General features: G+C 48.7%; 3 protein-coding genes across 3 annotated transcripts; 2 read left to right on the top strand and 1 right to left on the bottom strand.

The window, feature by feature from the left end:
* The first annotated feature begins 7,733 nt into the window (after positions 1 to 7,733).
* LOC123049575 (septin and tuftelin-interacting protein 1 homolog 1-like) lies at positions 7,734 to 9,240 on the top strand. Its single transcript, XM_044472472.1, has one exon. The coding sequence runs from the start codon at positions 7,806 to 7,808 to the stop codon at positions 8,910 to 8,912; it is 1,107 nt and encodes a 368-aa protein (XP_044328407.1). The 5' UTR covers positions 7,734 to 7,805; the 3' UTR covers positions 8,913 to 9,240.
* Positions 9,241 to 12,873: 3,633 nt separating this feature from the next.
* Positions 12,874 to 13,739, top strand: LOC123053826 (uncharacterized). The gene is made up of 2 exons (XM_044477404.1): positions 12,874 to 13,381; positions 13,475 to 13,739. Exons 1-2 carry the CDS (start codon positions 12,959 to 12,961, stop codon positions 13,577 to 13,579), a joined length of 528 nt encoding a protein of 175 aa, XP_044333339.1. The 5' UTR covers positions 12,874 to 12,958; the 3' UTR covers positions 13,580 to 13,739.
* A 669-nt stretch (positions 13,740 to 14,408) lies between these two features.
* Positions 14,409 to 18,636, bottom strand: LOC543100 (adenine phosphoribosyltransferase 2). The gene is made up of 7 exons (XM_044477403.1): positions 18,240 to 18,636; positions 18,006 to 18,116; positions 16,803 to 16,895; positions 16,399 to 16,548; positions 15,747 to 15,805; positions 15,150 to 15,232; positions 14,409 to 14,742 (listed from the first exon to the last, which is right to left on the bottom strand). The coding sequence occupies exons 1-6, from the start codon at positions 18,388 to 18,390 to the stop codon at positions 15,176 to 15,178; spliced, it is 621 nt and encodes a 206-aa protein (XP_044333338.1). The 5' UTR covers positions 18,391 to 18,636; the 3' UTR covers positions 14,409 to 14,742; positions 15,150 to 15,175.
* Between the last annotated feature and the right edge of the window lie 5,569 nt (positions 18,637 to 24,205).

Genomic DNA, 24,205 nt, shown 5'->3' with positions numbered 1-24,205 from the left:
CAATTGGTGGAAAATCTATGCTATCTCCCCCTTTCATAATGGCCTTATCTTCTCCAACGATTGTGTGCAATCGTCACTGGTCCACCGCACGAGCTTCCTCGGGATTGAGGTGGTTCGCCGCGCTGATGGGTTCTTTCTACATCAACAGAAGTACGCCCACGAGTTGCTCGAGTGTAATGGCATGCTTAATTGCACACACGTCCCTACACTTGATAAAAAGGCCAAGCTTTCTGTTCATGATGGGTTACCAGCCTCGGATGTTCCCTTCTACCGCTCCATTGTCGCAGGGCCGGTCCTGGGGGGGCAGGAGGGGCGGCCGCCCCGGGCCCCCACCATGCATGTGGGCCGTAGCCCATGGCCTAAATTTTTTGCTGCTGGTCAGCCTATGGGAATCGCATAGTCAAAGGGCACACGTTCCGGGAGCCCAGGAGCAATCTACGGTCGTCCTCTTATCTTCTTTCGCTCGTTTCCTAAGATTTTCTTTCGCTCGTAGCCTATCGATACAACTACGCGACTACAATCTACCTGTACGCGACGAAAGCGGCAACCGGCGGCGGCTACGGTGCAGAGATCGGAGAGTGACGGCCAACCGCGAGAGATTGCTACTCTAGTGCTCCGGCTTGGCGCCTCTTTGTGTGATACTGTGATCTGATCGCTTCTCTAATGCTCCGCCTAGGGCTCTAGGGGCCTCCTTCTTGGATCCAACCAGAACCAGGGCATCAATGGATCAGCAGTTAACCACTTCTTGTCTTGCCGGCCGGAACCTCTGTATGTACACGGTAATACCATTAACCACTAATTCATTATCTATATAGGTTAATTCTATTAAGATATTTCATTATAATTGGTTTGTCGCTCTTGTGCATTTATTTGGATTTTAGAACTATCAAAAAGGATTTGCGGATGAGGTTATAAAATCATGAAGAGGAGTCATTGATATTTTTTTGGAGAATATCACCGATGCTGAGAGGAGCGTTTTGGGTCATACTACCATATAATAGCACTATCCACGCCGTTGGTTCGTCCAGATCGGACAGGTCAGCCGCATTGAATGCATTTTACAGCGAGCCACTAAAAATGAACGAAAGAAGGTGGGGTCGTCGTATGGCGCGGCTGTACGGTAGGAATACTGGGGGTGCGCGTTTGTGCGTAACGGCGAAACGGACGGAGGTGGGCTGGGTGTACTAGTTCGGAGCAGATGCTGGACCATGGTCCAGCAAATTTCGTTCGAAAACCATTTATCGTCCGACATGAGTTCGGCACGTGCGTCCAGCTGTTGTGCTACAGTAAAAGGATGAAATTGTCTCAAAAAAAAAGTAAAAGGGTGAAAATAAAGGGGATGGGGGAAATGCTGTGCAGTTGCTCCATGATTGGGACTCGAAGTGTCAGGGCGGCTCGGCGAATTTCCTTTAAGAAAAACTTGGTTTTTTTAGCAGTTATGTCATTCGCGGGGCGGTTTTGGGTGTGTGTCAACCACAAAGAAAACCCAAAAAAAGCGCACAGACAGAGATATGAAAAAGGAAAAGGGGGCACCCGCACGGCATGGAGGCGTAGACGGAGGCGCCTTGGGCGGCGGCGGCTCAGAGCATCTCTTGCAGACCCCGTATAATGCCAACCCGCAAAATGTGTATACAGTTCATGGAAAAACTGATTTACGTGCCGGCGCGGGCGGCGGCCAAGCGGACCCGTAAAAGCACGGGCTGAAATGCCACCCCCCCCCCCCCACCGCTACCGGTGTATACAGGGCACCGACGAGACTAGGGGGGAGTGAAAGAACATGCGGTGCCCCCATGTTTGGTTTTGGTAATTGATGACAATCTTTATGGACTAATGGTTGCGTTGAGTTATATTTGAAGGTTTTGTCCATAGGCTTTCCTTGGAGTACATGTGTTGGTTTCAAGGAGAGTTTGTGATGACCAAGGTGCTATTCAAGGAATTACCTAAAAATTGGTCTTATGAGAGGTTGATCAAGACTAAGTAAAAGAGTGAATCAAGTTGATCAACACACAAAGCGTAGTAGATGTACCGAGAGGGATCAAGCGATCCCATGGTATGGTAAGCATTGTCAATTACGCTTTGTGTACTAACCCATGATCTTCGTGAGAGTTCTTTGTGGGGTTAGGTTGCGGTGTGCAAGTTCAAGGAAGCATCACGAAGATATCAAATCCTTGAAGCTTGTCGTCCATTGTGGTGACAATGGACTTGTGAAGATGTGCGGAAAAGTGGCTCACCCATAGTGGAGTATGGGGGAGCAATCAACTAGTCTTCATCGAGCCAACGCAATCAAGAAAGGTGGTCCAACTTGAGGTAGTCAAGATCGTCTTCATCTAGCTCAAGTGGACCATGTGCAAGGCAAAGTTTGCCCTTGGTAGGTTTTCTATTTTACCGGTCTCATGATGGTAGTTGGGAGACCGGGTTATAGGATCGATTGCCGTACTATCAAGGGGGGCTCTCGATGAGTAGCTTGATCGTATCATTCATAGAGAGCTCAAACCATTGCATCCTTGCATCATCTTTCTTGGTTCTTGTTTGCTTCTCTTTTTGAGTTTTGCATCATCGTACTTGACGCTCACCAGGCCAGACTTGCAGTACGTTGTCCAGCAGGTGTGTCTTCATATGCACTCTCCTCGTGACACTCACTGGAACCTGGTGAAGCAGATTCGATGGCTCCATATTTTACGCATCTTTAGAGCTCATTTCTTGCACAATATCTCTGTATATCAAGTCATATCATGTTCCATTGAGCTAATTATATGTCCATATGTAGGATTTCCAGTTTTTGTCCTTTTCACCGCGAGCATTGCATAATCTTTATTCCTAGTTGGTTTTTATTAGTTTTCTTTGTCTTTGTGTGTCTTGTAGGTGATGCGGACTTTCCAAGTACTTAGCACAATGAAAGGAGTTCAAACGGTGGACATTCAGGACCCAGACTTAGCCATTTCAAAGGTGGAAAAGGTTATTTTTTCCAAAATGCTCCAAATCAAGATCTAAAATCAAAAATGGATTGGCTCCGTACGAATCCAACGAGCCCAAGAATGTCAAATTCTGAGTTCGTATGAAGAAGTGGCGACCGTTTTACCGAAGGGAGGTAGCGAAAGAAATCAGGAGAAAAGACGGTGTTCCATGCGACCAGCTCTTTGTTTTTGCTGGAACCAGCTCTTTGTTTTGCTGGAACTAGCATCCCATTTTGCCATGACAGCGAGCAACCACCGGTGAGGATGGCGACGACGTTTTTCTCTTTTGCTGGAACTAGCTCTCTTTTTTGCTGGAATCAGCTCTCTTTTTTGCTGGAACCAACTATCTGGTTTGCTGGAACCAGCCAAAAAACAGTACCACCAGAATTCGTTTTTGTTGGACCAACGCCATTTTTGCTACCATAGTAGTCTGTTTTTGCTAGAACTAGTATTTTCAAATGATTCAACGGGCCGGCGACACAATGGTGCTTTTGGTAACTTTCTTTTTGTTGCGAGCGATCGACAGCGAGCATCGGCGGCGCACACGGCAACAACTGCCGACAGCGAGGGCAAATGGAGGAGGACAGACACTCGCTGTGCGATGTGGCGGTGGGTGGTGGCCATCATGGCCCGTGTGTTTTTCCCAGATCTGTACGCGGTGGGAAGAACACATCAAACGGCTGTGCGGGGCCGCATCTGGCCGCCAGCGTGCGTCCGGCCCAAATTTAGGCCGGCGCACCGGCGCCTATCAGTCACCTTTTCTTTAGGCCGGATTTGGTTTAGTTTTTCTTTCTTTTTCACGGCAACCTTTTTAAAATTGCACCGGATTAGATATCAATTGTTTCCATCTTATCTCTAATAGTCATATAGTCATTGTATATGATGAGCCTAGGTAAATGGATCCCCTCCTAGAGATAAGATGGCAATAATTGCTATCTAATCTGCTGCAATCTCTAAATACCGAATATATCTGTAACAATTAAGACCCTGGAATAGCTCGAGCAAACCAGCGTGTTGTACTGACCAACACACGGCGACCTACTTGTAGAAGATTGGCTGCTTCCCACCCATGGCATCGTCCTCGTTCGATCCTGCTTCCCAGCAACATAAGGAAGAGGAACCCCCAATCAGTTCTTTGTTCTAGGCTTTCCTCTGTTGGGATTAATGTGTATTCTTCGACACCACGGCCACCTTTGGTTGTTGCTTGAGCAACCACTAGTGAATCCTTCGTCTCATTGGTCGATTGCATCATGTGAAGGTCTCCTTGAGGCGTCGATGGTTGGTTGTAGGCCCCGCATGCACATGTCGCTGACTCACGCGTCCATGTGCCCTAGCAGATCTATCAGTGATATGCTTTCTTGGAACCCCATGTACAGGGGTCATGGCGAGGCACTCCATCCTCGCCATAGATGGTTTCTTTTTTTTCTGGGTGGGTCCCACATGTAGGGAAGGGTCAAAATATGATGTGGCGGTGCCCAAGTCAAAACCACTTTGATGAGTCAAAACCAGGTGGGGGTTGATTCATGGACCGGATGGTTAGTTCGGGGTGTGAGACGACCGCTTTTAAAGTTGATGGATGAATCTTAAACCGAGTGTCAAGTTTAGGATTGTAATATGGACAATTCTTTTGTAAATAGTCAAATGCTATTGACAATATCTAGCGACACATGTAAATTTAAAAGAGTTGGGGCCTAGGAAGATTTGCAACACATAATAGGATGAGACTTGATAGGCGGTTTGAGAGGCAGAGGAGATGTATCATTGCCGTTCTTTTATAATATACTAGTTGATTGCTCCGTGCGTTGCAATGGGCACATAGATATTCTAGTGGTTGTTCAACACTAGTTATATGCGACATATGCCTTCCACCCACCATATTCTAGACCGATAATATTTATCTGATTTGAGTATGGGTAGTGAATGCCATGAAAAGTTTGGTTTAGTTGAGGTTTTAATAAGATTTGATTAGATTCGGGTATTTGTAGGGGAATGGAAGGAATGTGATTTTGGGAAGATTCGATTTGTTTTGATTGAGTTAATGCATGACGTGATTTTAGAAAAGTATCGATTTGGTTTAGATTATTTCAAGTTACTCTATTTATGTTGGTTTTATTTTTGTCTGGCATCGGTTGACAGTATCAAAAAATCAACGGAAACCCAAGAAAGGAGGGTGTTGTTGGGAGGGGGGAAAGGAGTGAGGAGGGAAGGCGACTGAATCAACTCTGCTTTAATAATAGAAGACTACAAAATAAATTTACAGAATATTAATGACAATTGAATGTAACATAGTTAGGGTGTATATACCTCCTCGACTAACTAATACTTTGCTACAAATTTGAAGGGTAAAGCCACATGCCAGAATCAACCCGTGAGGTGATATCCTATCCGTTCCACACCATCGCCAACACTTTGGTCTATTCTGCAATACACGTGCTCGCTGTAGTACATTGTCATGGAGTACACCACATCATCCGGCAACTCATTTGTTGGGCATGTGGTTTGTGCCTCGTAGTAGATATGGTTTCTTTGCAAACCATGGTGTCGACCTACCGGCACGTGCACCGCCTTAGACCAATTTGACCCCAAGAACAAGGCGTGTTCATCAAAATTCACCACTTCTGCCCACTTGTATTTGTAAGGCTTGACATTATCGGTCTCAACAAGCGTGAAGATCTTGAAGAAAGGGTCGACGTGGTTGGGCAGCCACCAGGTACGTATCGCCATTGACGGCTTGCCGTGCAGCTCGAAGATGTAGGGATCATCCTCATACGTGGGACCGTGGCGTGTTTGGATGGCCAGGGGGTGACTGGATGTGATGACCGGCGTGCCGTCTTCTTTGACGTCGATTTCAAACTTGACCAGCTGTTCGTCACGAGCCGTGAGGCCATAGAGCTGGCCGTTACAAAACGCGATGTCGCTGACCGTCCTTCCTTGCATATATTTTATGGTCCACCCGCTCTCGCGGCCGCCAACTTTGCAGAGCAAGACGTCGGAGCCCCGGTAATCGATGGCGGCGAGGATGCAGCTGCTGGAGGTGGGGGCTTCCGAGAAGATGATTTTCCGGAGGCTGGTCGGCCTGACGTTGAGTAGATTGCGCGAGCACACCGGAGAAGAAGTTGACGATCACGAGGGAGAGATCATCGACCGCAGCGACCCAACCACCGTCGTGCGAGCCGACGAACCTCTTGTGTTCCATCTTGTCTGGGACGCGCACGACAAAGCAGTCGTCGGGGCCGCGCAGGAGCTTGTTCCCGACGAATCGTCCACGCAGAGGATACACGAGCAGCTGCGGGCTGGCCGGCGGCCGCCGGCGCGATGCGGCGGCGCGCCACCCCTTGCAAACGGCGGCGACGCGCTCGCGATCGCGCAGGGAGGCAAGCCTTTGGCGGACCATGCCGAGGAGGTCGTCGGGCAGGTTGGACCACGGCGGCGATGACGACGACTGGGTGCTGCCGGCGGTTGTCGACATGTCGCGCGTCCGTGTCTCTGGGTCGATAAGAGTAGTGGAGTAAATAGCATAAAACTATCACTTTTTTCGTCTTATGCTTCCAAAAAACCACCACAAATTTGTTTGTGATTGATAACACCAAAATCGGCGTTGGCTGTTTCAAAAAACCCAAAACATCCGTGGCTAAGGAATTAAACCGGTTTATGACAGGTCGGGCCCGCACCTAAACGAACCGTTTGTTTGACCGTTCGTTTGACTGTTAACTGACGTGGTATAAAATCAATCAGGTCCCAGCCAAAAAAATGAAAAGCAATCGGGTCCCTCCAGCCAGCTCCCAGCCGCCGTCCACCTCGCCTCCTTTCCCACCCCACTGGAGCTCCGCCTCCACCTAGCGGCCGCCACGCCGCCACCGGCGAGCTCACCTCCAGAGGGCATGAAGGCAGGGGCTGCCGGCGGCGGCCCGTGCCCCCTTGCCCCGGCGCGGCTCGCGGTGGCCCCTCAGCACCTCCCGATGGCGCGCGGCAGCGCGGCGACCGTGCCGAAGCCCCATGGAGGGGCACACCGCCCACCTCCGATGCCCGCTGCCGCACAGAGGTCGGCCACCTCCGCTGCCCGCCTCGACAGAGAGGCCGACCACCTCCGCTAGCCGCCTCCGCGACGAAGAGGCCGACCACATCCAAGGAGTCGGCGGCTGCTCCAGCGGCTCGCCCGAGGCACAGCCGGGCACGGGAGCGGCCGGAGGGAGCGCGTCGCCGGCCCTGCAGCACGGCCGAGCAGCCCGACGAGGTCGCCGTGTGCAGCCCGACGAGGTCGCCGCGTGCGGGCGTGCAAGCTGCAGGACGACCTCCCAGGGACCCGATTGCTTTTTTAAAATTATTCCAAGGACACGATTGCTTTTTTAAAATTATTCTAGGGACCGATTGCTTTTTTACAAAACTTACGTGTAGGACCCACATGTAAGTTAGCGGTCAAACGAACGGTCAAACAAACGGTTCGTTTAGGTGCGGGCCCGACCTGTCATAAACCGGTTTAATTCCTTAGCCACGGATGTTTTGGGTTTTTTGAAACAGCCGACGCCGATTCTGGCAGTTATCAGTCACAAACAAATTTGTGGTAGTTTTTTGAAACCATAGGACGAAAAGTGGTAATTTTATGCTATTTACTCCGAGTAGTGGCAAGCTGAGGTCGGAAGTTTTTATTGGATACTTATTGGAGAGTTAGAAAGGGAATCGTGCTCAATGTCGAAGGCTCGTCTCCAGGACGGAATCGAATTAGCGGCCCCTAATATAATCTTGCCTACGTATACCATATGTACGCAACTCTCACAGGCGTCAGCCGATCGAACAAACAGCACGCCGGCGAATCGAATCCCAGTAGCTAGCGACGGTGTTCGCTCTCGTCTCATGGCAACCATGGCGCTACTGCAACCCAGCTTCAACGGAGCGCTGCTCGACAAGGACGACGACGACTCCCTCTCCCCGGGCAGCTACAAGTGCACCAATCCAGCGGTGGCCAAGATGATGCGGCTTTGGAACTACAAGGACGGCTCCGGGCTTGGCGCACAAGGCCAAGGCATCATCGTCCCAATACAACCCGCCGCACGTCGTCGTCGTCGCAGGGCCGGCATCGGACATTGCGACAAGCCTTACGACAACGGCCTGCAGGTCGCGCCGCCGCCGTCGCCGGTGGAAGGCGACTTAGACGAGTGCCGTGAGTGGGAGGCTGTCGCAGGAGCCCTGCGGCTGGAACGAGAGTGCCACGAGAAGACTCTGACGCTGCTGCAAGAGATGCAACTTCAAGGGGACAGCAGCGTGGAGACGGCGGACGCTCTGGCGGCCATCGTCAAGTCCGGAGAGGTGCTCCAGGGGAAGCGCGCGCTAGGGGCGTGGAAGGCGGCGTTGCCTCCTTCCACCGTGCGCTACATCGTCGACAAGGTTCTCCCGCCGAGGCTCGCCATGGAAGCCCAACAGTGGCGCCCGTCGTGGGACCCGGACTGCGACGATTGGCTGCGCCCCTGGATTCCCCTGATCGGCCACCTGCCGGAGAGCCTCTACGACATCGTGGAGAGCAAGATCAGCGGCGCCAGCCACGACATAGTCTGGCCGTGGAAAGACTACTTCGACCCGGCGCACTGGGAAATCTTCGTCAGGCGCCACATCCTGCCTGAGCTGACACGGCTGATGCGGGAGCTGAGGATCACGCCCCCAAAGCAAACGGACAGCTCGTTGCACATGGTGATGCTGTGGGCGCCGCTCCTGCCCGCCAAAGACGTGCTGTCGATCTTGGAAGAAGCGGAGTTCTTCGACAAATGGGAGAGCGCGCTGCGCCACTGGCTGCAATCCGCGAAGCCGTCGTACGGGGAGGCCGTCGCATGGTGCACCGGCTGGAAGAAGCTCTTCACCCCGGAGCTGCTCGCCGACGAGCACGTGCTCGCCCGTCTGGACGCCGGCGCTGCCATGGTGGATCAAGAAACGCAAGACCTCGACAGCCTTCTTGGGTATAGCTGGTAGTCCGCGCCCACACACAGCTTGCTTGTAATTAAGGTGGTAGCCACTCACGATTAGTAATGTAATGGTGATGATGCATCTAAAATACCATCTTTACTGTAACTGTGTGACTTCTAGTATAATTGTTTCCTCTCAAGTTCTGTTTTTGAGCAGAGGTTCCCTCAGTTACTAAACATGAGAAAAAAATCATGGACGCCGGCTGCAAACAGTGTGTAATAATTAAATATGCTTGTAAAATTAAGACAAAATTATATTAACACAAATGTAATGACATCTTTCACAATAGTTATTTATTGGTTAGGGTCTGCTATAAAAACAATCCATTAGATTGACATACACATGTTTTGCTTTTTTGTGAGATTTTCTAATATAGTTTTCCGGACATATTGTATCATCATTATACAACAGATGGAGTCAAGTTTTTTCCAATATTTTGAAACATTAATGTTGTATCTCTAGCCATTCCACCTAATAAGCGTAATAGTCAATTGTTCACTATGTGACCATATAGAACAAAAGCTTAATCTATACTTATATATATAGTACTTAAAATGAACATAAGGTTCCAGCGACTTGTGTCTACACTTTTCATATTGCAACTTGACGCGGCGTTCTTTTCCCTGGCAGCGGCTAGTGTTTACAACTCCCCTCCAAGCACCATCAGCGAGTCCGTGGATTCGCCTCCCCTCTGCATGCCACTCCGGCGGACGGTGGTGGGGAAGAGAATCCCAGTGCCTCTGCTCTGGCTAGTAGTTTGCGTTACCGTTTTTTTTTGTCCTCATGGGATGGCTTTTGGGCGGATGGCAACGCTTCTTCGTTGAGTCAGTATTTCGGGCTCCAATCCTCCTCGAGTTCGTCCATCTGGATGAAATCGACAAAGCTCCGGCGTAAATTCCTGCCATCTCCTTGAGGTGGTGAGGTGAGAGTTTCTTATTGTGCATGTGCGGCGGCGAGTTATGGTGTCAGGAACTTTGAATCGATTCAAGGGTTCACCGACGATGATTGCGGCTCCAAGGCACTAGTCCTTAAGGATTGCTCCCGTGTTTCGCTTCGTCCATGTCCCTGCCTCCCCAGATTCAATCAATTCGGAGAAATCATCATAACCGCCTTTGTAACCAAAACCCACACACAAGACCTCTCCTTCCTCCTATCGCTGGTCCATTCTTAGATTCATCCTCGGCCCACGTTTTGTTGGTCAAACTCCTCCTCGTGGTTTCCCCTCTGACTTTCCAACTTGCTGGGCTCCAACGACAGATGTTGCAGGGCAGCTGTATCCAGGACTCCCTGGCAATGGTGAGCTCGTTGCTCGTTGGTGTCCTACTGCCCCCACACGAGCGCCACCGAGTCGGCATCGTCGCTGGCGGCTGTGGCCATGGATGCTGGAAATTGTGCTAATCTCCTCCAACTTCACAAATCGAGCTTCCCTAGCCAGCTTCTTGCTCCACCTAGCGATTCCCAAGCGCCCGGCGTCATGCGTAGCTTCTCCCAGCGTTGCAACCCAGCTAAGAGGTTGTTGGGCGCCCATTTGGGCCGGTGGAAGGCAATTCAGTTTGGGATAGACATCGAAGGAAGGAGCCCATGTACCGATTCAGTGCACGGAATGATGAGCAATATGTTTGGGCGAGCGTACCGGTTTGATTGGCTTGACTTGGCGTTGGCACTTCGGTTGTAATATTGGCTAACTGCAACTTTCCATAACTGTGGAGCTGGGCCGACGCTCCTCCAAGATTTTGCACTGTCATCAGGCATAGATTCGAGAATCCAGCTTCTCGGAGCCCAAGTGTCCTGCACAATTTCATCCATGGAGTTTGTGAAGCGTGGAGCTAGAAGACTTCAAACCGGCCCTAAGTCTGATGATTTAAGAAATCATGTAGATTTTGCAATCCTTAGAACAGGAATACTTCGCCCCAATCTCTCTCTTAAAAAAAGAGTAATGCTACACGTACAAAAGGATATATGCTTTTACATGAAGGTGGGTTTTGATTGGAGATTAAGGGGGAGAAGGGGCCCATCCCATGAAAATAAGGGGAAGAGGTTAGTTAGTTTGAAAAGATCCTAGTCAGTGTGTAAAAGCATGTAAACCTTTATATGTTTAGCATTATTGTTAAAAAAAAGAGGTAATATCACCGGAAGTCATAGAACTTGCACTCAATGTTTAGTTTGGTGCTAGAACTTTGAAAATACGAAATTGCGGTCACTTAACTTGACTCAAGCGTACACATACGGTCACAACATACATATGTAGGCGTATCCGTGTGTATGGTCCCACTTGTCAGTGAGTGGTGGCATTCGGACGATGCATTTTTGCAAAAACTATGCGTGCATTTTTTATTCACGGAAAAAGCCGACCACACGACGCATTTTTCACAAAATCCCCTCTGATTTTTTTATTTACAGAAAAAACACTGTATTGTGCAAATTAACACAAAAAATTAGTGCGCCAGGTATCAACCTCGCGATCCACGCTTACAATACTGGACACTTTAGCCACTCCACCAAACACGTTCACATGTCTATAGTTGATAAAAAAAAATTTTAGCAACTACAGTTGATAGGAAATGTATATGCACGAACGAAAAAGCATGTGGAGCTTACATAGGCTGCAGACACTATGGCCCATTTTGCACGCACCATTTTTTATGTATATTTCTAAAACATAAGTATTCTAAAAAGGTACTCCCTTTGTCTCATAATGTAAGACGTGGACGAAGAGAGATGTAAGTATAAAATTTGTTCAAATATTTGCGTCAAAAATATTATACATAAAGACGATTATTAGTAAATAAAATAATTAAATATAAACCTGTGTATTCTGTAAAAAAATGTTTAGTAAAACAGAAGTAATAAAGACATTTAAGATACTTTTTACGATATTTGTAAAACTTAAGTAATAAAATTATGTTTGAATATTTGTGTTTCAAAATTATTACACAAATAAATGATCAGTAGTAATAAAGCATTTAAATATAAAGCTGTTGGCTACGGTCTGGACCAAATGAGATTGAGTTGCTACACCGGTATGATTGTAATCCCCATGGTTGAGCAGTATATGGACATTAATTTTTTATTAAATAAATATGTTTACTAAATCCATAGACAATTATACATTCACTGATTACATTTAAATTATATAAAATTATGAATTTAAAATATTTATGAATATTCACTTGTATATTATTTTTACTCATGACTTATATTCAAATTTTAGATGATTTAAATATTAGACACGATTGAATATTCATATCAGAATTTAAATTTTAAATTATACATGAACAGTTTTGAAAGTAGGTTATTTCCTTTGGATGAATATTTATAACACATGAATTTCTAAACGTTATTTTTATTACTGAAATTTATAAACAATAGACATATTTATAACACCCGATCATATATGTATTTGTTATCAACGGTAGACATGTGAATGTTTGGTGGAGTGGCTCTGGCCAGTGTTGTAAGCGTGGGTCGTGAGATTGATTCCACGCGTACCCGGTTTTTGTGTTAATTCGCCCATTACAGTGGTTTGTTTTTTTTAAGAAAAAGAGGCGTAGTTGTGGTCGGCTTTTTTCATGAATAAAAAAATACAATGGTGTTCTTTCAAAAAAAAATGTGTGGTCCGAGCGCCAGCACTCACAGACGGGTGGGGCCATACACGCGGATACGCCTGCACGTGCATGTTGTGACCGTATGTGCACGCTTGAGTCAACTTAAATGACTGCAATTCTGTATTTTTAAAGTTCTAGCACCAAATATCGAACGCAAGTTCTATGACTCCCGATGATATTACCTAAAAAAAAACTCGTCGCAAAAGAAAAACAAATGACAAGCTTTGACGTACACATCAGCTTTGGTGCAGGCAGTTCCCGACCCCACTCATCAGTGCCACGAACCCTCGAGATCCCAACGGTCGGGTGCCCGGCCAGACACCGCAACGGTTACTTCCACCGATCTGCTCCATTTCCCACCCCTTTCCCTCCCTTCCTCCGATCACCACGCTCCCCCTTCCCTCTGCTCCTTCTCAATTCCAAGCACTTCACGAGCCTTAAGCCAAGATGAACAGCGCGGCCGAGACGGACGCCGGCGGCTACAACGGCAGCCCGGCCGCCCCGGTGCTGGTGGTGGAGCGCGTGGTGACGGTGGAGTACCTTGAGCAGTCCATGTCGCGGGGCCTCCTCGGCAAGTTCCCCGACTCCTCCGCCTACGACTTCGACTACTGCCAGAGCGGCATCTGGTCCCCGGTCAACAAGATCCCGAGCGAGTCGCCGGCCTCCGGCTCCAGAGACTTCCTCATCGCCAAGCTGAAGCGCCGGGCGAGGGCCGGGAGCAGGCTCAAGGACGCTGCCGGCGGAGGCGGCAGCAGGTCGAGGTGGCGGCGCCGGCGGCTGCGGCGGGACGGCTCTTTCCTCGACCTCCACGACACCGGCAGGGCGAAGCTGGACTTGTCGCCGCCGCTGCCATCGCCTGCCCCCACCAAGGTAGCTCCCTGCACATGAACCCCTCAAAGCTTGAGCTCGCTCCCCGAATCTGCCATTAGCGTTACGAGGTTTCTGTTGGCTTGGGTTCTTCAGGAGGGGTGGAGGAGGGTGCTCACGGCGGCCATCAGGAAGTTCAAGGCGCGGCACCGCCGGTCCCGGCCGGCTCCCCTGCTCCAGATGATGCTTCCAATGCTCTGATCCGTCGACCGATCGATCGATCGCGCCCGCGACTTCCTTGTTCTTCTGTTTGATTATTGATCGATGAGTTCGAGCGTATTGTACAACAGATTAGATCGTCAGATCGATGGTTTGTAAGTTGTCTGTCATGTAACTATCACCAGTTAAGTTTCTCCATTCAGTTTGCGTCCTACTTCTCCGTCAGTTTGTTTCGGTTTGCAACCCATCTGACACGGTTTCTGATGGAATCGTAACGAACCTGAATTCGACTCAAAATCCACCCTGCAACTCCGTTATAAATTCACCGTGGGAATCGCAACTAAAACAAACGCGTCGTATCAACAACAGCCGACAGATTCGACCTTCCAAGTTCGGCCGGAACGCGAGAGAGACCCGGAGCTCTGAAGATGGCTTCCAAGATCGCCGCCACGGCGGCCAAGGTGCCAGCGAAGGCGAAGGGGCAGTGCATCTGCTCGCCCACCGACCATCCTGGCTCCTTCCGGTGCCGGCTCCACCGCGCCAGCGGTATGCCGAGGTCGGTCTCGTGCCAGCAGTTCGGTGACCCCCACACGGCGAGCTCCCCGATGCTCTGCTCCGCCCACATGCCGAGGTCGGCATCGCAGCAGCAGTTCACGCCTCCTTCCGGCTCCGGCATTTCGAGATCGGCGTCCCAGCAGCAGCTCCCGCGCTCCGCCGGTGTGCCAAGATCGGTATCGTGGCAAGATTTTGCTCACAAGAACTGATCAAACCTCCTGAACCAGGCTGTTCTTTTTCATAGCTTAGTTCAGAAACTACCGATGTAACTCCGTTTTCTAAGATTTTTTTTTCATTTTTTAAGGATAGTTGTAACTAGCACTGTAATCTTACGACCACACAATTTTAGAGACAATGGAATAAACTAATGCTGAGATACACAGGAAAAATCTCGTAGAAGAACCTGAACAACAGGATGGTTCTTTTCTTTGCGGCTAACGGTGATGATTCCCGACAGAAATAACTACAAGCTCTCATCAAATACTCCACTACTGGAAAACTAGTGCTAGGAAGACTACATCTCATCTATCTCACCCTCTCCACCAAGAAAGACACTTAGCAATAGCAGCTGCCCCTAACAGTGTACTGCAGAGTTATCAATACACATCCACCATGCGCGCTTGCAAACGAATGAAGCTGTGATCCTTTTTCTGAAGAAGAAACAAGGCCAGAATTAGTGTATATAAAACCTCTGGATTATTAGACTAAACAGCTTAATGTGGATTGTGGAGATTAGCTTAATGTGGATTGTAGAGAATAGCTTAATGTGGAACTTCTAAACGAAGTAACCAAGCATCTATTTATAAGTGATGCCTAGTGAAGTTGTGATTTGTCTCTACTTAACAAAGGTTACCGAAGAAATTATACGTTTACAGAATGGGTAGCATGGATATTGGATCATATCATTTACTCCCGCGGCTGTGAATTTGTAGCAGTGTATTTGTACAAGAACATGAGTTTGTTAATTGACAAACCTAGCGGTGCTGCATAATATGTTGAAAAAAGATTAACAAAGACTACTGGGCGATATTTCAACCATGAGACTATGAACACTTGCCTGATCAATCATCATCATTTTACATTTTATTTGCGGGACTCCACCAGTATGTAAACTGGCTTTCCATCGAGCTTGTAGAAATCCTGCAGAATATACAAAATTGATAAATTTGAAAGGGCAGCTGGGCCATGCCTCTCTTGGAAATATGTGTTTTCCATGTATTAAATTGATTTGCTAGATTTAAAATAATGTATATTCTTGATGCCATGGTAAAATTAATGAAATGTGTCGGGGGGGGGGGGGGGGGGGGGGCGGGGAGTATGCATGTAGTGTTTCTACTAGTGGTATATTTTACAAACACAATCTTCCAATTTTTCTCACAATCCCTGATATGTTCAATTTACAGCAAGTATGTTCAAAGAGGAGAACCTATAAGCCTAGGTTGATGTATTCATGTAGGTAAAATATGGAAGCCCTGCAAGGGTTTGCAATTAGGATTCTTCTACATAAGCTGGTCACAGGTAAGTTTAGTAACATGTCAGCTCAGTGCTTATTTTGTTCATTGTTCTCTCATTCATCTGTCCTAGTCACATACTAGTGCAATACTTGTAGTAGTAACTTTTTAGCTAGGGTTGTTTCACCTTAGGCCTTGCGTACCTTAAACTTAGGGAGTCCGATGAGGCATGCACACTCAACAACGTCAGCTGCGGCACGTTCTGGAATGCAAATAATTGCATCAATCATAGAAATATTAGTCAAAAGACATTTTCATGTTGTTAGCTCATGATATATTCATATGATTGAGCAAGACATGTAATTAGAACTCCTCGTCTCTCTGTGGCGTGAACGCTTCATAGTTATCTACAAAGTTTCCTCTTGGTAGCATGGAAAGATGGAAATTATGCGTCCAGTCGCATCAAAGCCACACCTTTATGCAATTAGCTAGTAGCCACCCCCATATATAGGGCTTATCTTTCAAACAGGAATTTGTCACGCTCACGGGCAAACTTTGCTTCTTGTCAATAAAACATGATGGTCCTCTACTCTACTACATGTTGTCACTTATCACTAAGCTGTTGAGATGCTTAAGTGGCTACACTGCATGATACTCGATGTGTCTTTTTTGGCAAGACTATGAGAGATTATTCCGTGTCAGCATCACACATCATTTGACTTACTTATCCCCCTTCCATTTATTTACTGGACTACTGCTATAGTACTAGTGTAGCACAAGCTCCAAGTTGAGTCTTGTATTAAAGGATTATTCACATTTCATGTAGAGAGAAGAGAAGAAGAGGGAGGGGCTCACCAAGAAGTTTTATAGCTGCAGAAAGCGTCCCACCGGTTGCAACCAGATCATCCACCACCACCACACGATCGCCGGGCTCGACGGCTCCAACATGCATCTCCAAGCAATCCGTCCCATACTCGAGTGTATAAGTCTCGGAAATCACCTCACCTTCATTAATGGTTTGTATAGCAAAATTAGCACATTTTGGAAACTACTACTAGTAACGATTTGTTTCCTTAATATGGTAACAACATTTGATGAAGCTGCTCTGAATGAATGAAACTTTTCAGGAATCGACATGGTTAATGTGCTCAGAGATTCAGTACCCATTGGTACATCATTTGATATCAGCGCCTATGGAATCACCCTTGTCACAGCTGAGATGAGAATGATCTGCAAGTGCAGGGTGGAGATCAGATTACCTGGGAGTTTGCCGGGTTTGCGCAGCGGTATGAATTTGGCCCCGATGGCTAGCGCGATCGCCGGGCCAAATATGAATCCTCTTGCTTCAATGCCTAGTAGCAGCACAAGATGCCAGTCATATAACATGAACAGATCAGAGAAGCGTACAGATACTGCAGGCATAACCACGAAATACATACAGCCGGGGTCATCATTCATTGTTCGCCGTATACGTATTTAGCATGGCTAGGGTACGTACACGTAATAACGTCACGATGGCATTAGGTGCTGACATAAGCCAGGCGCACCAAACAGCGGAGTTAACCAGATCGCTGTACTCTTGTACCAGCAGAGGTACCGAGCCAGGCCAGCAAGCGTACGCGCGAACGCGAGGACGGGACGACACCGCATGTGCGCGATCGACCACGGCCGTCCGATCAGGTGATCACGGTCCCCGCGCGATCTCCCCCGAATCGCCTGCCGGCTACATGCACGCCCCCTGTGACCCGGGCATTGAACACGTACTACAGGTACAGGCGATGCCGCTGGCCCTGCTCGATCACCGCGGGCCGTACAAGTGGCGCGACGGGGCCGGCCGGCGCGCGCTGGCGTCCGTCCGGGACGTTCGTTCGGCTGCAGGGACCATCGTAGTCCTAGTACCATACGACGACAGCGCGAGGACACATCCCACATGCGCGTGCAGAGACTATTCCAATTGAATTGGCTTCGATCCATCCATGGACGACTCTTCTTCCTCCTCTTCTTCCCAGCGTGGCGGCATTGGCCCCTGGGTGTAATTGCTCTGCTCTCTGGACCAGACGGTGAACTGATGAGGAAGACACGTACGTGTGCGTGTACGTGCGCGCGTATCAATACTGTTGCTACCTCGTACTGCGGCTACTGTTCTGTTATCTGAAAACAAGAGTTACTCCTACGAGTACACTACAGTAATGTGGTGCGGTGGTGATGACCTGATCACCGGCAGAGCGGAGCGGGGGAGACAAAGGGGGCAGGAATTATCTGGCCCGAAGACGCAGCTAGTAGCAGGCCTGGCCGGCGGCGGTAGTATATTCCACAGCACCAGCGCGCCGAGCCAACGGCGCGCTCCCAGCGCCATTAAACAAAGACGCACGGGCCGGCACCAGAGCGCGCGCGTGGACGGCACATGGCTCCTGCCTGCACTCCATGATTGACTAGAGAGCGGATAAGGGTGATAATCTTACCTGCGACGGCCGCGATGCCCATGCCGCGGTAGCGCTCCACGAACATGTCCACGGCGTCCTTGAACACGCCCGGCCGCAGCAGCAGCGCCGTGATGTCGTTGAACATGATCCCTGCACGACCAGAGCACCAGACACGATCCTCAGTCAGCTACTCAGCTAGTATGCGCGTGGTCAATTAGTAGTACTCCCCAGCGTGTGTAGCTAAAAATGGTTTCGCACGGGGGATGGACGGACCTGGCTTGGGGAAGTGCGGGACGACGCGGATGGCGTCGGAAATGCCCTGGAGCCGCGGGTCGGCGGCGCGGCCGTCGCCCTTCTTGGCCGGCGCCTGTGCCTCCACCATGCTGCCGCCTCCCTCGCTGCCGCTGGTGCCCTGCTCCCCCATGCCCGTGATGCCGACGCTCGCTCGCTCGCTGCTTGCTTTGCTTCGTCGTTTGATCTTCCTTCCTCGGCTATCGCTCCGAGTGGTGAGTGGTGGCTAGGGAGAAAGGTGTGCGTGTGTGTGTATAAATAAACACGAGGAGAGGAGACCGGCGGAGGCGCCGGGTGGACGTAGCCCGGAGGGAGGCAGTGTGAGAGCGTAGGGAGGGGTAGTTTTTATTATCCTTGGAAGCCAGCCGGTATGCAGGACCACCTGTGCCGTGTTTGCGTAGAGAAGGAGGGCTGGGCTCGCTCGCTGGACAGCGGCCAACCTCTCCCCGATTCATGAATGGTGACTCGGCGGGGCGTTGGCCGTTCCAGCCACGGGACGGGAGATCACTCTCCCTGCGCAAGTTTTACCGCTTCGCTTCAACCAGATTTTGCCGCGGCAGAGGTTGTGTCTGAAACAAAGATCTCGCTTCTGGCTACGGCAGCTAGTAACTGCTGATGGAGACGTGTTTTAACTCTTTATTACTGCGTCTGGTTCGTATTTTCTTCGTCTCAAAATAAATGTCACTGATTAGTGTAAAGTTAGTACTATAGCTATATTAAATCAACGACACTTATTTTGAGACGGAGAGATCAGTTTTTATAGTTTTTACACGGCACGTGTACTTTCCTTTGCTTGTTGCGCATCGGAGTAAATCGCAAAAACCCACCATCCATCTTTTCTTTCATTGTTGGCTGAACAGCGATTGACGGGATTTCATTGTTGAGTTGTCTCACCGTTTGTGATGTAGCCCGCCAGTCATGCCAAATGGTGATTGACAAGATTTCTAGTGGTGGTTTCTGCAGTTGACAAAACAAAAGCAAAAAAAAAACAGTTAAAGAGTACTATAGAAAATAAATTATTTCCAATTTTGCGATTTTTTTCGAAGATGCAACTAAAAAAGTAGTAGACACATTTTTAGCAAACAATGATGTCTCCTAACATGCGATTAGCTAAAAAATGGGGACAAAAAGCTCAGTAAATACTAAATGAATCATATGCGTACTAGGCATAGAGAACATATTCCATGCACTGGCCCAATTCATGCACCGGTCGAACCCTTTCTAGTTGAGCCATTGGTTGTGAACCAGGGGGAGAGGATCAAGGCGATCTCAAGATTTATCGACTCATTATCTCAAATGTGTTCATATGGATAGGATGTGCATGCGATCATACCATGTTTTTTCAAATATACTAGAGGAATCACATAACAAAATTGTCCATAGAAATATATATTTTTCTAATGGACGCCTTTTAGGTTGTAGCAGACCTACTTTGTTGAATCTTTTTTACTCAAACACATGCCAAAAAAATCCAAGGGTCGGAAAATTCCGTCGATTGCGCTAAATGGTAGAATATGGTATCTTTATACACGCTTCACCTCACCTAGGCACCATGATCTCATCATGAGAAAAGAGCGAAACCCGGACACCATCATCATCAGGGTTCCCTCGCCTCCACCGACTGCTCCGTGTGGCGGGACAGAAAGGAACCCCGGGATCTTGCCCCGCGTCCATCCGATAGTCTAGTTTGTTTCAATTACGGTATTTGCTTGTCCATGGCATTGGCTCCGATGACGGCAGTGGTGTGGAGAGTAAGGTTCCTCCTGATCTTCCTTCGAGGCGATGTCTCTCTCTGATATTGGTGTTGGATCTGAGAGGTAGTGTCTGCATTGTTTGGATTCTTTCATATTTGGGCGGAGCTTTGTGTGTATTGGTCGTGGCGTCGGGGTGGTGATGCGGAGTCCCAAACATGGCATCGAGCATGGCTCACAACATGTGGTGTGTGTCTCCGGTGGATCTTGCTGGATTTGATTGGTTTTGGCTTCCAATTGACCTATCTGGATTCGACCAATACTCGTAGTCTTTTGAGTATTTGAAGGTCCTCTTTGACGTTTTTTTTCTTCTATAGAGCAGGGATTGGATATGTAGATCCATATATCTGAGCGGCTTCTATAAACTCCTGGGTTGAAACAACTGTGCTCCGTCGAGACGGAGGCCTAGATGGGACAACGAGCTTTACTCGCGACGTGTCATCGACGGATGCGGGAGCAAGAAGACTTCGGGGCCCTCAAGGGTTTGGATGTATTTTTCCTTTTGTAAGAGCGTGTTTGTGAAGACATATTATACTTAATATATGGTCTTAGTCCTTTCCAAAAAGAAAAGAAATGTTAGAAGTTGGTGCTTTGTGTTCTATGTAATAAACGCGAAGAAGGAAGAGCGAGTGATCTGTAAAAAGAAACGACGTGGGGCTCAACTTGGTAGCAACAATTTCATTACACGTCGGAGGGTACCACCTGCCTGCCACGGCTAGAAGATCTAGCTATCGGTAGCTTCTCCAACCCTCTTGCCACCGGGCATCCCCGTTTGCGGTGGAGCGGATATGTCCATATGGGAGTTTGATGCCGCGGGATTGGCCAACTGTGACGACGGATCTGGAACAACGGTGCCAACCGCTATGTTGCATGTGTTCATGGCATCCGAAAGTCCATAGAGACTTGGTCCTAGATGGCGGCGAGCTGGACGTCTAGCCCGGAATTAGTGTACAACGGTGTGGGCATTTTGGTGTAGGCTGTTTTTAGGGAGTCTTTTATGTCTTGGCCGGGGCAGCGAGACGACGGTGTTGCCCCGGTTTAGGAATGATGTCCTCCCGTCCTATCCCCCGTTTCATTTGTGCATTTAGCAATGATGGAGGGCGTTTGAAGGTAAAGTTGGTATAAAGTTGAGTCATCTATTTTGAAACGGAGGGAGTATTTTTTTGGATCCGGTCGACTTTGGTTCATGGTGGATATTCCTGGATTCGGTCGGCATACGTGCTCTTTCTACAGGTATGTTTAGGCGTCTTCTTTAAGAATGCAAATTTGTTACTTTAAGAGTACCCTTCGACTCTCCTTAGCTCAACCAAACGAACTAAAATTTTAGAACTAGCATTACCTTGAAATTTGTGTTCGTTTGATTGAACTAAGCAGGGGCGGAGGATACCCTGGAGGTTCTAAATTTGCATGCCTAGTGCTTTTCTCTGGGATGGTGATTTGTTACGTAGATTGCGGCTGCCGATGTCTTTTGATACACATTGACGACTTTCCAGACACTACTTCTAGAAACACCTAGGCGGAGACTTAGAGGCGGTATCGAGCTTTGCTCAAGACTCATCATTTATGGATGCAGAAGGAGGAAGATTTCGACACACCTAAGAATTCTGACGTAATTTCCTTTTCTATATGTGTCTTTGCAAGGACATGTGATAATCAATACTATACAACTTGAGCTCTTTTTTCTTAAGAAAATGTAACAAAAAAAAAACAGCGCGGTGGTTTTCACCTGTCGAGAGGTACGTACCGACACAGACTAGCTGGGAAGAAGAAATGTCGTCACGCGCAGCATCACGGTCGGGGAAGATCGATGGAGATGCGCGGGCACAGGGAGGAGATCCGTCCCGGTACGAGTGAACAGTGGCACGCGCGCATCCACCAGCGGCACGCAGTACGTACGGCGGATTCCGCAGCGCCCAGCATCACGTCTTTTCGCATTGAATTATCATGTGATCTCCCGCCCCACCCTGCGACCTGGCTGTACCCACCTACACCACCGCCTACAAGCTAGTGCCTGTCCCGTCCAGTACGCTGCGGCCGGCCGGCTCGTTCGACGCCGCGAACCGGCTGGCTGCCTCCTGCCTGCCCGCGCCGAACGCTACTGTGCCCTCGCTGAGCTCGCACTGCGGCTGCATGCATGCACGCGGGCGCGGCCGTAGGCACACTGTTGGCCGGCCGGCGAGGCAGACTGATGGTGTACAGTTTCGAGGGGATTTTTGTGTTAGCGAGGCAGAGCGTATCCATCGGCAGCAGACGGCTGTGAGACTAGCCACAATGCGCAGTAACATAGAGTAGTAACATCGACATGTTACTAGTCTATGTTACTACCTCTATAGTGGGGAGTGACATATGTGTGGTAACATGGAGCACTTCATTTATTAGGCTATAGACACATCTTGCCTTGATATGTGTGATGTTACTACTACTAGTAACTAGCTATGTTACCACTTTCCACTCTTTCTTCATTTATTACTTGTCACATCATCTATTTTATCTAGATATGTGTGATGTTACTACCTATGTTACTCCCATTGTGAGTAGTCTGAGTGAGATCCCGGGTATCGCGGCGGGCCCACCGTTGGCGCTCCCCACCGCGTCCTTGGACTTGAAGCGCAGCGCAGAGATTTCACCGCTTTGCTCTCCTCTTGGTTTTCCGGCGATCGCAGCCATTCTCGCAGATAAAAGGGATCGGAACGAAAATGTCGAGGGATCCGGTACTACTACTACTAATTGGTCCGGGGCAAAAAAAACTGGACCCCAATAGCCAGCAACACAAATTCTTGGAAAGCACATGACAATTCTTTCAAAACAAATGGCAATTCTGGAAACAAATGATTTTGTTGCATTAATTACCATGTTCGCTTGACAGAATTGCCACGATCCCAACACATAAATTGCCGTGGAAAACATTGGTCATGCATCCCCAGTAAATGTTCGCTAAATAACATTATCCAAACGATTTATATGGGGGAAAATACAATTAATTCCACTTGGAACTCTATGGCGGGGGCGTGTTTGCTTTTTTTGTGAGCTCGATGCAGTACGCACAGTATATTGATCGTCAAAACAGTGGTAAGATCGGCACTGATAATTCTGAGGGAGAGGCCCAAAACGAACGAACCATGCGCTCACTTCGTTAGAAAGGAAGGGTTAATATTGCTAAAAGCAAAAAAAAAATTAAAAAAATTCAAGAGAGAGATCTCCGATTCGCAGAGCAAACGAGAGACGGACATCACAAAATCACAGGATCGGGTCACTACGTACACTCGTGCAGCTAGCTGTCTCGACGTTGTTTTTCCTCGTATATATGAATGCTAATTCGATCCGACGCGCATGCACGACCGTTGCTTGGCTCTACCACACACATCCCTGTTTAAAATGTACTCCCTCCGTTTCAGAATAGATGACTCAACTTTATACTAACTTTATATTAAAATTAGTACAAAGTTGAGTCATCTATTTTGAAACGGACGAAGTATATGGCTCTCGTCGTACTGGCGTGGATTGATTCCACAACCTCCACCGTAAATGTACACAGATTCAGATGATGTCATGTGAAGAAGGCGCTACAATTCTAACAAATGGGATTACGATAAGGAGAGCCATTTAAGTATACTAGCTAGAAGGCGAGTGTGACGGTGTGAGTATAGAAACCAGAAAAAGAAGTCAAGTGCGAGAGAGATTGCGGAGGAGGTTGTGCGAGTGGGAGGATGCCAAAGTTGCAATCCGCACGCATATCCGAGCGCACTGACGGCTGGCTGCTCCGTCGCGGTCGCAGGTCGTCAGTTGAGAACGACCTCGTGTCCATCTCTTCGAGACCGTGACACTACCGGACCGGACCGGTGCATGTACTCCTCCCTCCGTGTCTGCGTCACGGCGCATGGGAGGGAGGGAGACCCGGCAAGGCAGGCTGGCAAAATGCCTTCCGTCGACACGTCGGCGCGGCCTCTCGTTCTCCATCTCCAGCCGCCAAATGGGGCGGAGAGCTGACAGTAACGCCGCGCCTTACTGAAATACTCGTTTTTCTCTCTCGTTTAGATCATGCTCACAGGTCTGCAGATACCTATAGTATATATGTTTCTTGACAAGTGAGGGCTCAGCTTGCGTTGAACGCCCTTTGGGAGGGCGCCGCACCGTTGTGAGTGCTCTTGCTCATGCTCAGCTTACAACTTTACAGGGGCCCAACCCAAGGAGAAATGC

This window comes from Triticum aestivum, chromosome 2D, assembly GCF_018294505.1.
Source record: "Triticum aestivum cultivar Chinese Spring chromosome 2D, IWGSC CS RefSeq v2.1, whole genome shotgun sequence".
Taxonomy (NCBI): domain Eukaryota; kingdom Viridiplantae; phylum Streptophyta; class Magnoliopsida; order Poales; family Poaceae; genus Triticum; species Triticum aestivum.
The sequence above is the reverse complement of the archived record's forward strand: the minus strand, read 5'-3'. Positions and strand labels throughout refer to the sequence as shown.

Excerpts from the sequence above, each read along its gene's own strand:
- LOC543100 (XM_044477403.1), bottom strand. The coding sequence starts at position 18,390 with ATGGGGGAGCAGGGCACCAGCGGCAGCGAGGGAGGCGGCAGCATGGTG. Across the intron at positions 18,117-18,239 it reads CCCGCACTTCCCCAAGCCAG|GGATCATGTTCAACGACATC; the intron begins GTCCGTCCATCC and ends CTGGTCGTGCAG. Across the intron at positions 16,549-16,802 it reads CAAACCCGGCAAACTCCCAG|GTGAGGTGATTTCCGAGACT; the intron begins GTAATCTGATCT and ends CCATTAATGAAG.
- LOC123053826 (XM_044477404.1), top strand. The coding sequence starts at position 12,959 with ATGAACAGCGCGGCCGAGACGGACGCCGGCGGCTACAACGGCAGCCCG. Across the intron at positions 13,382-13,474 it reads CATCGCCTGCCCCCACCAAG|GAGGGGTGGAGGAGGGTGCT; the intron begins GTAGCTCCCTGC and ends TGGGTTCTTCAG.
- LOC123049575 (XM_044472472.1), top strand. The coding sequence starts at position 7,806 with ATGGCAACCATGGCGCTACTGCAACCCAGCTTCAACGGAGCGCTGCTC.